The 16318-nt window shown below is 36.2% G+C and overlaps 2 protein-coding genes across 2 annotated transcripts in view; both read left to right on the forward strand.

Moving 5' to 3' along the window:
* LOC138403628 (facilitated trehalose transporter Tret1-2 homolog) overlaps window positions 1–16318 on the forward strand; it is a 321523-nt gene that overhangs the window by 21850 nt on the left and 283355 nt on the right. The window lies entirely within an intron of this gene.
* On the forward strand, window positions 57–5331 carry LOC117991466 (uncharacterized). Its single transcript, XM_069505118.1, has 4 exons — window positions 57–196; window positions 1786–2104; window positions 3418–3483; window positions 5148–5331. The coding sequence occupies exons 2-4, from the start codon at window positions 1791–1793 to the stop codon at window positions 5314–5316; spliced, it is 549 nt and encodes a 182-aa protein (XP_069361219.1). The 5' UTR covers window positions 57–196; window positions 1786–1790; the 3' UTR covers window positions 5317–5331.

A 16318-nucleotide genomic window follows, 5' to 3' on the forward strand; every position in this document is an offset into this window, starting at 1 on the left:
TTTTTAACTTAGTCACCTCTAATCCGTACTGAGTTCTTCAAAATTTATGACGCTGTAGAGCCAAAGATAAGTCGTGCCTTGCAAGACATATTTATACGATTTACTGTCTGTATAACCACTCATTACTCGAGAGCATCTTGTCGGTTCGGATGTGTCAGACCTTGTACTCGAACACTCAGCGCCACTCGAACTAAAGGTAAATAAACTTTGTAGTAAACAAGTAAACATACTGATTTAACAGCGGTTTCATTCTATATTACTTTCTATTTTTTTTTAATTAAATTTTACTGTTTGCAGTAGTTTTTCAGTGATTTTTCTACTGTAGCAATTTTGCAATTTTGAATTAAATTCTTTGTGATATAAAATGTTGTCCCTGGCTAACTTTAATTTATTTTTTAAGTAGTAATTTTTTGTTTTATCTTTTTTTTATTGAAAATCTACACCATTATTCAGGGATAAAGTTTATAAAGGACCTATACAGACACTATCTAGGAGTGTTATAGGTTATTCTTATTACTTATAAATTAGTACCGTTGAAGTCGCGGGTAAAAACTAGTGTACAATATAACTTATAACTAAGCTATTTTAATTAATGTAAAAATTATGCCCGCATGGAATGGGACCTACCAAAAATGCAAGAGCTTATTTTCGCGGTGAACAGCCAGGCTGATACTTTTTGCAAAAAATGAGCCAGCCCTTCTGTCACCAGATGAGGCAATTAACCACGATGAAATGTCTCCTAAGAATTTTTAACACAAAGATTCAATGGGCCCAGCGTCTCCACGAACCTTTGCGTGTAAAGTGGCTCTTATTTCATGGCCATCAAAACTATAAATAAAACAGACTTTTACCACACTTGGGCAACACATTCACTTTCACGATGTGAAAAACATTACCGCTGTGTTATTAAAGCTTACAAAGTCTGCGGTTGTTTTCATCAAGTTTTTCTACCCAGTTTTTAATTATGTTTTGGGATTGAATTTTATTTTTGTGCTTAGTAATTTGATTGTAGATTTATTGGTCGTTATAGATATCGTGGTTTTTTGCTCGACTTTTGTTGTGGTTTTTTATACAATTTTGATGCAAAGGTATATAATTACTTGTCTACGTATTGTTAGTGGCTATATCATCTGTTGTTCAATTAAATATTTCTGCAGGTACCCATGCCTTTGTTTATAAGCCATAGTTTTTGTTGCTTTTATTTTTTGTACCTATGTAGAATGTTACTTGGATTGGGACGCATATATACCTACTTTACTATCTTGATCAATAAGGAAATGTCAACAGAAGTTGTTCAGTACAGGACACAAGTTTGCCATTTGTACGCAAAACCCATTCATTATTATCCTTTGTGCATATCAGATCGACACCTCTATAATTAAGAGGAGTTTATTTGTAGTTCGCTCTAAACAAATGTGGTCTGGCTCTGCGCTAAATATTAACCAATCAAACTCAATGAAACTTTGTGGATACGTTCTAGGAAATAACACGGGCTCAAGGATTTACCTTTAAATATTTAAACCCGTGTAACTTTAAAACTAAATATTTTTAAGGAAATCTGGCAAGCAACCGACACAGATATTAGTTTTTAGAACAACTATACAAAATTTCATTGAGTTTTATTGGTTCTTGTTTTTGGTCATTGAGATCCAATCTACTTTTGCGTGCAGAGCGATACGAAAACTTCTCTAAGGAGTATATTTTGTAATTTATAAGTCTTTTTATATATTCTAGTAACTATATATTTTTTATATATTCTTGTAACTATTACCATTTTGTTTTCAGATAAAATGGCAGTATTCAAGATTGCTTTGGCTCTCACAGCGTTGTGTGCTCTAACGTACGCACAAAGACCTTTTTACGCAGGACTCCGACCAATAGGATTCCCTCAAACACCATCGAATGCCCTCTCAAATAGATTTGGAGAAGATGAATACGCCCCTATTGAAGCTAAAGGGGACAGGAACCTAATAAACAGGTTTAACCAGATGCCCATAGACAACAGACCTTTCTGGTACATCAACTGGAGGCAATATGATGCTCTTAGAAGGAATCCTCAAACTTACCCTCAAAGGCCTAATGTATTTGTTAACAACAACATCTAAAAATATTTTGTCGTCAACCGATTGATGTCCACAGCTGGGCATAGGTCTCTTGAAGGGATTCCCACACTTTACAACGGCTCCCTGAGACTCGTTGATTCATCTGTCAATGTGGGCGTTCTATACAGAGAATCAATCGTTATAAATACTCTGCGAATTATTGTTTATTATCTGTGATATTTTATAGCGTTTTATGTTTAAGTGCATTATTGTTTACATTTTACTGTATTTTTTGAGCGCCATAAAACTCAGTTTTCGAAGATGGATGGAGTGTGATTAAGTATATTATTATTTTTATATAATAAAGAACTAATGATTTAGATTCTCTGTTGTTTTTACTACATCAGATTACATTATAAGGCGTCTAAACTAAGAAAGGGAAATCGCATCCGTCATTTATTGTGACGTCAATATATTTTAATGTACCTACTTTGTTCCCACAAAATCTATTTAGAATACAATGAATCAAAATATATTTCTAGCTAAGACGTTACAATATGACGGATCCGATTTCCCGTTCTTAGTTTGGACGCGCTTTACAAAGTTTTACATAAAGGCTTGACTCCAAGACCGTCGGCAAGCGGTAGCGACTGGTTATTTTTTCAACCCTGGTAGGATCCAGTATTACTGGTACTGGTAGGAGTCTCATGGACCGAATTTCGTACTAACGTTTCTATGCTCTAAGAACTCGGCATTAAACAATGACTTTTGGCGTTAGTACAGAGTCGCATATTAAAATTCTCCGGACACGTCTCCCGGCGTGAGAGTGACTCCATCGAACGTCTTGTCGTACAGGGGAAGGTGGAGGGCACCATAAGCCGAGTGGACTGACCAAATTAAGAAAATTAAGTCTGCTGTGGGCGGTCCTTTGCATCGGCCAGCAGGGAGAAGTGACGAATGCTCGTAAGGCGTATAACACTGCTCTCAAAGACGTTGCTTCGTGATGACCACGACCGCTCTGACAAGAGTGTTACGACGAAGAAAAAGGATCCAGTATAGTGACGCTTGTGGTCGGTAGCATGGTCGCTTACACAGACCACCACCTATAGGCGCCTAATAGCCGACCCGCGATCGCCAAGCTTTGGCAGTTACTCATCATAAAATTCGGCCCACGCCCATTCGGTACCCTCATTCCGCACATTGCACATTGTCTTGATTACGTGACTTTTGAGTCCACCAATCACAACAAATCATTCTCCCCTGTCCCCCGCCAACATTTTGCGATTTTGTTTTTAAGCAAAACCTTGTATATGCGTACTCTTGAGATTGAATTCTCTGAGGGTCGCTTATCACAGTCGCTTATAACTGTCGCTAGTCGCTGCCGCTTATCACTGTCACTAGTCGCTGTCGCTTCCCGCCTGTCTCAGATCGAGTTTTCAAGGTTGTATATAACTTGCTTTGCTGGCTCAGTGACCCCAAACAGGATCTTATCCTTCAACTCTAGAAGCTGTCACTCATATCTTTCTAAACCGCTTCACGTCAATCAGGCTTCAGTCTTCTTGGCGTCCAATGAAAATTGCACATTGCAATGCATGAGCAACTACTGACTTTTTAGTCGGCTCTCTCAATACAATCTGCGAAATTTTTATCATTAATTGTTGTTATAGCGACAATAGAAATAGACACTCCGTGAAAATTTCAACTATCTGCCTATTTACGGCTCATGAGACACACCCACACACAGACAGTCAGGCAGAAGGATATCCGCTATCCTTCTGCTTCTTCTTCTTCCGCAGCTTGGTATTAGGTTCCCGTTTTGGAATCCTTCAGGTACGGAACCATAAAAAGAATAGATAAATAAGCCCGTGCGAAGCCAGGGCGGGTCGAAAGTAAATGGCAGTTGGTACTTAGATAAAACCTATAGCGTGTCTATACTTACTTAGTCATAAGAAGGAGATTAAATCTTTTATGAAGAATCGTGATGGGATCGACCTTTTATTATTATCCATGTTCCAAGGGCAATAACGTCATTAAATTACGATGATATTTAAGTAGTTAAGAAAGAATTATAGAGATCTATATTTATTCTATCATAATATTATAGGTACCTAGTAATTCTAAATCCAAGGTTCCACAAAACTTCAATTTATGAAGTTATCATGTTTTAGGTCTAACTTAATTAACAAGGAACTTAAAAGATGGCAACTAATTACCTATTGTTTTTAATAATATGTTATTTACATTGCTTCTTGCTCTATATACTAAAATATAGATATGCATTTAAATTGAATAACAACACGAGTAAAGAATTTCATGCAGTAAAATCTTGAGATAATATATTTTTTTATTTAATAGATAAGCTCTTTTTTTTAGGTGGCTATTATTATTAAATTATTTGTTTTCGATGTCGATGTCTCGAGACTACATAAAAATCACATGTCTTGAGTGAAATAAATTAAATTAAATAAATTAATAAAATCGAATTGGATTTGTATAAATATACCTCTTCAGACGATATTGGCATCATCATTCACTACATCAAAAAGGTCTTCGGCCTTTAATATTTACGACTTTTTCTGTTAGTTCTATTACTCTGAAGGATTTAAAATTTTATTGCTATCTTTGTAAAATCCCTCGTTCGAAAAGTTGTCCCAAAGTTAGTCAATTTTCAGAGTCCCAAGTTTATTTTTATTTTTTATTCATTATAGGTATACGCTTGACCACAATCACATCTGATGGTAAGTGATGATGTGGCTCAAGATGGGACGCGTTTACCTAGAAGATGCCTATTCACTACCCGGGTTGTAATTGGTAGGAAACACATAATATCGTGGAAGAGTATTCCAAACCTTAGCCATACGTATGAGGAATGATGACGCAAAACGTTTCGTGCGTGTAGATGGAATGTCGACGACATAAGGAATAAGGATGGAAACTCGCCCGACGTCTTGCGGTTCGGTGGTAATAAAGTTATAATTTATCTAAAGTAACTACTATAATAATTTTAAATCGCAAAAAATATCGAATAGAATTTTATCGTTCTAGCCTTTAGAGGCGGTCACTGGTACTATTAGGAGTGGGTACAAAAATATACATAATTTTTAGGCTTCCGTACCTCAAAAGGAAAAACGGAACCCTTATAGGATCACTTTGTTGTCCGTCCGTCCGTCCGTCCGTCCGTCCGTCCGTCCGTCCGTCCGTCCGTCCGTCCGTCCGTCCGTCTGTCTGTCTGTCTGTCTGTCTGTCAAGAAACCTACAGGGTACTTCCCGTTGACCTAGAATCATGAAATTTGGCAGGTAGGTAGATCTTATAGCTGACATTTGGGGAAAAATCTGAAAACCGTGAATTTGTGGTTACATCACACAAACAAAATTAAATTGTGGTCATGAACTAATAGCTAGTATTTTCAATTTTCTAAGTAAGATAACTATATCAAGTGGGGTATCATATGAAAGGTCTTCACCTGTGCACTCTAAAACAGATTTTTATTTATTTTTATGTATCATAGTTTTTCCTGCAAAGTGTCGAAAAAATACGACCGTAGTACGGAACCCTCATACCGCGAGCCTGCAAACTTGCACTTGGCCGGTTTTTCTGGTATTATACCCAGGTTACAAATTGTAACTTTGTTTTATACTTTTACACTTCTTATACAGATAAAAAAAATATTCGACATTTCGATTGTAAAATCTAGGGAATGCACTTGCACACGTTCAACATTATATCTGTTCAGTCGACCGTTTCATTAAACGTTAGTCAATTTATCGCATTTGATTCGAATTTACTAAATCGAATTCAAATTATAGGTATTATTGCTGTACCTATGTGCATTTTTTTGCATTAAACCCATAATTGGGTATTTAACTACATTAAAAACAAATTATTTCTCAGTGATTATTAAAATATAGAGGATCTTCCAAAATACGTAAAATCCACTATTACACAAATCATCGATTAAACTAAAAAAGTACGTCATTATGATGTGACGTCACATTCCAGTAGGTATTTCATAGAATCTCGCATACTAAGCGCGCGTTTTGACGTTTGATAAAAAGTTACTGATTTGACTAGTTGTCAAATACCGTATTTAGAGGTATCTATTGATACTTAATGGGTGAAATGCAAAAAAACCATTGCAAATAGGATATCTCATGGGCACCAATACCTATCATCATCATTGTCAACCGTTAGACGTCCACTGCTGTACATAGGTTTCTTGTAGGGACTTCCAAACAAACGCAATGTTCTTGCGCCGCCTGAATCCAGCGGCTCTCTAGTTCCTGCGACTCGTTTGATGTCGTCTGTTTACCTAGTGGCAGGTCTTTGAATGCTGCACTTTCTGGTACGAGATCACCATTATAGCACTTATTTTGAGCTGGGGCATAAGTGACTTATGCCTCAGCATAACCTGAAAATTGAACTTTTACAATTACTTTGGTAAGCAGTGCTTTTATGCCTCTACTACCGTCACGCCACCGCTGGATAGACATAAATTTCGATTACACAAATTTCAATCCCCTATTGCACCCTTTTTTTCAAAAATCCTTTCTTAGCGGATGCCTAGGTCATAATAGCTATATCTGCATGCCAAATTTCAGCCCGATCCGTCCAGTAGTTTGAGCTGTGCGTTGATAGATTAGTCAGTCAGTCAGTCAGTCAGTCAATCAGTCAGTCAGTCACCTTTTCCTTTTATATATTTAAAGAAGATTAGCACATTTTATGACGAAACAAAACGTTGTAGATAAGTCAGACATGATTTTAACCTCATGACATAAGATGCTTGGGTTTTTCCTTGCTTTAAAATAAAATAGAAAGTACCGTATCGGCAGCCACGCCTACCGGTGTATATAATATATGGTTTTGTTATATAATTTAAGTTAAGGATATAATATTTGATGGTGTTTTCAGATGGTTTAACTGAGTAACTTATTAGTCATCGTCTTAACTTTTACTCATAATAAACAGAAGTTACTTTCCTTTTTAATCTGTAGCTTATATGAATATGAATCTAAATATACATGAAAGGAAAAGCTGTCGACCTACTGACTGATCTATCAACTCGCGCGCAGCTCAAACTACTGGACGGATCGGCCTGAAATTTGGCATGCAGATAGCTATTATGACATGAGGCATCCGCTAAGGAAGGATTTTTGAAAGTTCAAATCCCTAAATCCCTAAAGAGGTAAACCTACTTAATATTAGCACTCAAGTGCTAATATTATTTTATATAATGGCGTGAAAAATCCGAATCCATTCGATTTCGATTTTTCACTTACAGTTACAAATTTAGCCTCTACAATTTTATTTAAGTGAACCGTAAGTATTATTTGATTAAATTTATATGAACACTGTAAATAATCAAAACGTGGTTGTATACGGAATACGGATGCAATATTTATATTTTTTTCCACTTACTCTAACTTCACTACTGAAAAATTCTTAACCATAGCTAGACTTAAGCCGTGTTGCAGTATTTACCTATTTGCATACAATCTCAAGCAAAAACAGATAAATAATTGTATAAACTTGAAGGTAATTTTTTTATATTTTTTGATAGAATCGAAGTTTTTTTTCAAGTTTTTTTCCGTTAGGCATATCATTTAAATTATCATCATTCATTAAATTTTAAGGTATTTTTTCGCAAAAAAAATAAAAGCGTGCTTATAGATAGCTACTAGCACCTAGGTACCTATATTAGAGTATAGAATACATGAGATTTTTATCCAAAAAATTTTTTAAAATGCTTTTGAATCGTCAAAAGAATTTTCTACTGGTTCGGAATGCCATTCCTACCCAGAAGAACCAGCCAAAAACTTGGCGGTTGCTCTTTTCAAATATTTAATTTACAATAACATTATTATGGCATATTATATAAACAACACTGAACATGATGCGCTTACATGGGCAATTTTTAAGCAATTATTCGTATGGATCAATCTGGTGCATTTTTATTTCTCATAACATTGCTGAAATTTTCAGGTATTGCTGGGTACTGCAGTAATTTGCTTCAAGTGGTCGTGACGTAATTGACCAAATTGCCTGGAATTGTGGAAATTGAATTGCCCGTGTAAGCGTACCTTTACACAGAACTCGAATGCGCAGGAAATGTGCGACAGTTCATAATAATTTAATTATACTAAGTACTACTTACTTATATAGCCGGTCAATATTCTTATAAATTATAGTAAATTAAAATAAGATGCTTTGTTAAATCGCTCTTAGCAATTATGGCAATTATTATCGACCTCCGGTCGTACTGGTTATCACCCTGATAAATAACTTTCGTTTTTCAATACATAATATTATCATTCATTCTGCTTGGTTTAAGTTTTAAATTATTACAGTCATTTAATCATCAATTAAGTTCCTGATTAAAATAAGTAGTTATTGTCGCTTCCCGCGCACTGGGCGACCACAACCTTGTATATATTTTTAATAATTATACAGTAGCCAGCAAGAAATATTGTTCATCAACCTTTGAGATTTCGGCTTTGTAGAGCGTGGTCTCTGTCACTCATACCTATGTGACGTTTTGTCGGTCTCAACGACAGAGAATACGCTCTACGAAACCGCTATCTCTTTCTAATGTACATACAATTTTGCAATTAATAAACTTATCTTATCTTATCTTATCTTATCTTATCTTATCTTATCTTATCTAAAGGTCGATGTACAATACTTTCTGCGGCGTACTGTACTAGATGACGTCTGCGTGGATTTAGATTTTCAAGTATCCCACGGGAAATCGTTGATGTTCCGGGATCTCCAGGTCTTCAACTATATCCATATAAAAATCAGGTCAGGTCAGCTCTGTAGGACAAACCAACAAACCAACCCACTTTACTTATAACTAGCCTATGCTTGTGACTTCGTCCGCGTGGACTACCTACACAAATTTCAAATTCCCTACTTCACCCCCTTAGGGTTTGAATTTTCAAAAATCCTTTCTTAGCGTATGTCTGCTTCATAATGGCTATCTGCATGCCAAATTTCAGCCCGATCCGTACAGTAGTTTGAGCTGTGCATTGATAGATCAGTCAGTCAGTCACCTTTTCCTTTTAAATATTTAGATATTTATAATATGGGTAGTGAGTTAGTGTTATTCAACAATGTACACGCGATCGGCCGCGACCAAGTTGCCAAACGTTGGTCGCTTCGACCGTGGTCGCGGTCATGATCGCCTAGTGCGCGCGAGGCTGTAACGTACCTACCAAAATTTTAATACGTTGTGACAGCATTTTAAACCTGGATCTTTCAGGGTCAAAATGGAGTATAATCCTAATAAACATAATAATAATATCTAACAATAAAAAATAATTTCAGATAAAATGATATCATCCAAGATTTTTTTTGCCCTTGCATCGTTGTTCGTAATATCCTACGCTCAGAGGCCATTTTACCGCTCTCGGCCCATAGGATATCCCGAAATAACACCTGAGTACCCAGACTACCCAGATTCACGCCGCTACGAACACCTTCCGATTGAAGCTAGAGGTGATATAGACCTGGTAAAGAGATTAGAATCATACCCTGTGGATCAGCAACCATTTTGGCTTATTAACTGGAAGGCGTATGAGGATCTGAGGAACAATCCTAAGACTTACCCGCAAAGACAAAGTGTATTCAATCCAAACCAATGATATAGTAAGTATAGTTAGTAGCATCTTTTATTTTCAGTGGGGTAAATAATGAAAAATTCAAAATAATCGACTTAAGGGCTAAGGCCAACTCATACACTTTGATTGCTTCAAGGATTTGCAATCCGCGATTTTTACTACTAATTTTTGTCGTCACATTTAGCTTTGTATAATCCAAATTGTAATATATAAATATTTTAAGTTTGCCTTCTTTCATACAATGTGTTATTAAATAGCATCTGAATTGTATAATATGTTCCAAAAAAGAAGTATTTTTTAATAAATTTATATATGCCTACTCTTTAAATGAAATAATATATTTCCATTCGTATTATTGTTTATTTTATTCGTATTTTGTTTTCTCTCTTTCTCTCCAGAAGAAGATACCTACTCTGTTCTTTCTTATAGACCTAGATTACCGGATTATTTTGTTCTTGTTATTGGCGAGAATTACAATGATAATTACAGTGGGTACGCGGCCGAAAGTGATGAACATCGGCTTTTTTTTTTTTTTTTTTTTTTTTAATAGATATAGCGAGCAAGCGAGCAGGCGGGTCACCTGATGTTAAGTGATTACCGCCGCCCATGAACATTTGCAGCACCAGAGGAGCCGCCGATGCGTTGCCGGCCTTTTAGGAATTTGTTGGTCCGCCCCTTGAATAACCCCATGTTATAATCTAGTGGGAACACCGCCGATGGGAGAGATGGGAGGCTTTTAGAATGACATTTCATTTTTGTAGAGCGTTGTCTCTGTCACTCATATATATGACGCTTTGTCGGTCTCAACGACCGAGACAGTGCTCTACAAATTTGCTATCTCCTTCTAAAGATCAATGTTCATCACTTTTGGCCGGGTACTGTATGTCCTCGTTTCTAATCTTACAAAGTTATTTTTTTTATTAAAACCCCTCATTACCCCATGCATAAAATCACGTCAATCTGTTGCAACGTGATTGAAGGATAAACCAACAAACATACCCACTTTCGCATTTATAATATTAGTAGTGATAGAGGTAAGTGTGGTTTTTACATTGCGTGCGTTGTGGCGTGGAACGGCGTACGCACAATAGTCATATTATTATGACACAAAGGGACGGATTCAACGGGCCGGAATATTGACAATTCTTTGTACATATTTTGGTGTGAGTATGTTTCAATAAATCGTGCTATTTTGATATTCGAGACACAAAATATATTGAAACGAAAATCCCGCAAATTGCTATTGCCCTGGAACCATGTCTTATTAACATCGAAATGACGTCATTTCGACGTCAGCCGAAATAAAAATATACCATCAGCTTGAAACTTCAGTCTAGTGCTGACGTCACTAAAATGGCGGCTACGCGTATTAGCAATTTGCGGGAGTTATGCCCATATTATAAATGTGAAAGTGTGTTTGATGATTGACGTGATTGTTTGCATGGGTATAGTTAAAGACCTATATAGTGACATAAGCTATTTTTTATCCCAGGAAACCAAAGAGTTCCTACGGGATTTTTGAAAATCTAAATCCACGCGTAGGGCGTAAAGTCACGTACATCATAATATAGTACGAAATAATTTATTTCTTGTATTGTAACACTCATCATCCTCATCAATATCAACCTATCGTCAGCTCACTACAGAGCACGGATCTCCTCTCAGAATGACAAGGGTTTGGCCATAGTCCACCATGCTAGCCATGTGGAGATTGGCAGACTTCACTTTATGGAGAACTCTCAGGCATGCGGGTTTCCTTACAATGTTTCCTTCCGTTTAAGCAAGTGATATTTCATTAATTCCGAAAAGTAAGAGGTGCGTGCCCGGGATCGAACCACCGACCTCTCGAATAGGAGGAGGACTTCTTAACCACTAGGCCATCACGGCGCATAGGTATTATCATCATGATCAACCCATCGCTGGCTCACTAACACGGCACGGCACGGGTCTCCTCTCAGAGTGAGAAGGGTTTGGCCTACACACGCTGGCCATGTGCGGATTGGTAGGCTTCACACACCTTTGAGAACATTATGGAGAACTCTCAGGCATGCAGGTTTCCTTACGATGTTTTCCTTCATCGTTAAAGCAAGTGATATTTAATTAATTAAAACGCACATATCCCGAAAAGTTGGAGGTGCGTGCCCAGGATCGGACCCCCGACCTCCGATTGGAAGGCGGACGTCCTAACCACTAGGCTATCACAGCTTCTATATATAGGTGCTAAATGTCAATTTGAGGGAAAACTGAAAATCAATCATATGCGGGCACTATCATAGCTAGGTAAGTACAATACCTACGTAAAGAAAAAAAAGTTATATTATCTATGGTACCTATTTAGGATTTACCATGACTATATCGGCCAAGGCAAATAAATGAAAATAGGTAGGTATGATTATGACTAAACTAACCTTATACAAAAGGCAATCGTTTATTAGCGTTCCATACCTCAAAAAGAAAAACCCTTATAGGATCACTTTGTTGTCTGTCTGTCGGTTTGTCAAGAAACCTACAGGGTACTTCCCGTTGATTAATAATCATGAAATTTGGCAGGTAGGCAGGTCTTATAGCAGAAATAAGGGGAAAAATCTGAAAACCGTGAATTTAGGGTTACATCACACAAAAAAAATGAAATTGTGGTCATGAACTAATAAATAATATTTTCAATTTTCGAAGTAAGATAACTATCTATATTAAGTGGGGTTTCATATTATGAAAGGGCTGTGCATTCTAAAACATTTATTTATTTCTTTTTACGCATCATAGTTTTTGAATTATCGTGCAAAATGTCGAAAAAATACAACTGTAGTACCCTCGGCGCACGAGCCTGACTCGCGCTTGGCCGGTTTTTTTAATATATTGTTGGTTGGACAACAATATATTTGTCTCGGTCGTCGGGTTGGACTCGCACTCGAAGGGTTCCGTAGGTAAGTAGAGTAGATACCCACTATCAGTACCCTTATTATAAATGCGAAAGTGTGTTTGTTGGTTTATTGGTTTGTTGGTTTGTCCTTCAATCACGTCGCTACGGATTGACGTGATTTTTTGCATGGGTATAGATAAAGACCTGTAAAGTGACATAGGCTACTTTTTATCCCGGAAAATCAAAGAGTTTCCACGGGATTTTTAAAAACCTAATTTCACGCGGACGAAGTTGAGGGCATCAGCTAGTCGTACAATAAATAACATTGTTTTAGGGTTCGTATCTCCATAGACTTTTCCCCTTTACTAGTGCTATAAGACATTTTTTATACACCTGCCTCTCATCATTCTAGGTCAACAAGAAGTGATCCTAAAAGGGTTCCTTTTTTCTCTGGAGATACGGAACCCTAAAAATAACCTCATACTCTACAAAACAGAAGAAGAGTAAAATAATGTTTTACTACAACATTTTTATTAGGAAAAAGGTAACTGGGTCTTATTTTCCGCATGGTGTATCAGGTAATTACCGAGCGCATCATATAGACGATTTTATCTCAGACGTTTCAAAGAAAACGAGCCTCCAACACCCAACGCGTCACTGATACCAAAGCCCCGAAGAACTTTGTATTCATTACGTATCAAACCCAACCGATGCCGCGATGACGGAACACTATCGCAAAAAAACATAATGACCAGTACAAAGACCTACTATTACGTACAAAATTATCGCCAACGCAGATCTTTTTAATTGGTACCTAAGTACGTGTAACTTCATCGTAAAAACCAGAGGTAAAGAACTTCCTTTGTGCATAAAAGTAATCATATAACAGGTCTTGCTTTCTGGTCTAACTGTTAGCTTACGAAAAAATTAATGTATCATTCTAGACTGGGTTTTCACGTTGTCTTAGGAATACTTAGAAGAGACGTTTTGTCGCGAATATTGCAACGAATAAGTTAATGTAGGTCAAGATTGTAATTAACCTTACTGTGATATCTAATCGGTTAAGTATTTTGCATTTTTTTCAAAAGAAGTCATGCTTTTGGTGGTTTTTCCTCGTTTCGTTACATCGTTGTGTCGTCAAAAATAAAAAACCTTTTGTGTAGGTATAATAGCTTTTTATAAGTATGGATAAAAACATGTTACTCTCCACGAATGATAAAAACTTTGAACCTAAATCATATTTAGACTTATACAGAATATATTTAATTTATTGCCCGTTTCTTTTGTTTTGAAGCTAAGTATTCAAGTAAGTATTCATAACAACATATTTTTGAATAAATGGATGTTTAAAACGGACCCAGTTATGCTACAGTGCACTAACCCACCAATTGTCAGACAAATAGACTATAAAGTTCCATTTACTTGAAAATCCTAAGCTAATAAATAAATAGGTACTTAAGTAATGGAAATGTGTCAAAGCTTTGAAGCAAAGCCCACGCCTGGCTTTTACTTACATGAGCAATTATAGCTAAGTCAAACTTTCAATGTCATTTTCTCGAAAACAATGTAATGTGACTTGGTACATTTTGACATAAATGGGTCCAAATTGGAGTTAGGAAAGCTTTTCCTAAGTTAAAAAAAACAAACGCCAAACACCTCTACAACCTTCGTAGCTCTATAGTATCAATGACGTAGGGATAACAGAGCCACAAGCACGATAGATATTTATACGATGCGCTTCACATGCACTGATCATAATTGAATGACTCTTGACTCCTCAACACGGATTTGTAGAGCCTTGCTATAATATCACGAAATTAAAAAAACAGGTAAACATTTTATTTTACGCACATGTTTACAATGTATTTGATTTTTCTATGTATTTAAAGTAGCTTTATTTTTGCGAAATGCTTTTTTCGACCACAGTTTTATGCGTATGAGTTTAACACGTAAAACTTATGATCATAAGTTAATTATTGATCTAGTTAATGAATCACCCGTTAATTGTGCTGACTTCAAGGTTATTTTTAAATAGGTTTAATTTTGTTTTAATTCAAAAAAAAATTATTCGAAATTTAATATTTCTAATATTTTTTTCTACTAAATACAACTTTCAGTAAATTATTTATTGATATTTCTTGGGTGTTTGACTTTTCTAACAATATTTCGTTTTTTCAGATAAAATGGCTGCATTCAAGATTATTCTAGCAGTAACTATGCTCGTTGTTCTAACAAGTGCTCAACGGCCATTCTACGCTGGCCTACGACCAATTGGATTCCCCGCATTAGAAACAGAAAGCATTTCCAATAGATTTGGAGAAGACTCAGACCTTCCCATAGAAGCAAAAGGAGACGGAAACCTGATTAATAGACTAGACCAAATGCCGGTGGACAATCAGCCCTTCTGGTACTTGAACTGGAGGTTCTATGACGCCCAGAGGAAGAACCCTCAAACATACCCACAGAGACCTAGTTTCTTCGCTGGAAACCAATAGAAGAAGTTACATTTCAAAGTTCAGAGAAAACATATAATGAAAACGTATCCAAAGCAGTTAAGTTTAGTGGAGTTAAGAGAAGAAGTATTATGAAAGAAGCATTTCCAAGCCATTAAGTTGATTATTTGGATTGTACTTGATAAGTGTAGACGTCGATCTCACAGGGATCGCCCTAAAGCACTGAGTTCAGACTTATGCGTTCCACCTTTACCAATACGAATATCTGTCATATCGATGGATTGAATGTCTACATATCAAAAAAGACATACAAAAACTACAAGTACTACAAAAAGGACCAAGGTTATATGAAAAGGACCAAGAAGGGTTAGAGTTAGCGCGCACCACGGTAAATTTCCGTACGTTTTTTCCCCACAAAATCTGTGAACTATAGAACTATGTAGAAGCACGCGCACTGCGCAATTAGTTCCGCGCCGGATTTTCATAGGAACATTTAAATTCAAATTTACGGATTTTAAAACGCATCGCAAATCACCGCACCGTGGTGCGCGCTAGCTCTTAAGTGAAAAGTGAACGAGAAAATATAAAATTTGTAATCAGAACTAGACTGTTAGTGTGTGACTATTAGGTATTTACCCATTTGACCCATTTAAATGCTAACAAGTGCTATTGCGTCTCCTGCTAAATTCACTCATAAGTTTGTTATGGCAGATTTACATTATTGTATTGCTGTAATAGGGTATTTTACCTTTTTTGAAGTGTCTTAATTTGATCCCAAGGTAATAAATAATGAATTACCGAATAATCACAGAAATTTTTATTCCATTGATAAATGCTAAAATGCGTTTAAATTTTGTATTTCGCCCGTGAAAACGCTAGTCGCGATTGTGTTTAGGTTCCAGAATCCAGACGTCTACAATTTCGCGTGTTTTGAATGTTTGTAGGATTGATACTTTTAAATTTCTTTTTCTCGCTTGGTGTAAAATACATAGGGTATTTTATATTTCTATGTTATATATTCCTAAGTGAAGTCAGCGAGACAAGTCATGTCTGTGCATATTGTGGGATCTACGATTTTCTTGACGTGACTGCAGACTATAGAGTTTTGACTGAAGTAAATAGGTAAAATAAGATGAAGTACTGAAAATTGTATAAGGAAATTAAGACATGAGCTAATTTTAGGAAGTCAGAATGACTGTAGATAATAGATATAGCATATTCCAGTATTCTACATAAATTATGAAAATTATAGAGTGCCATTTTGTTATATGCAAATGAAACCTTCAATTGGTTTTAAAATGTATTTTATTTAAGTATTTTTCTGTTTCTAATAAATTATTCATTTA

Source organism: Maniola hyperantus, chromosome 19, assembly GCF_902806685.2.
Source record: "Maniola hyperantus chromosome 19, iAphHyp1.2, whole genome shotgun sequence".
NCBI classification, from domain to species: Eukaryota; Metazoa; Arthropoda; class Insecta; order Lepidoptera; family Nymphalidae; genus Maniola; species Maniola hyperantus.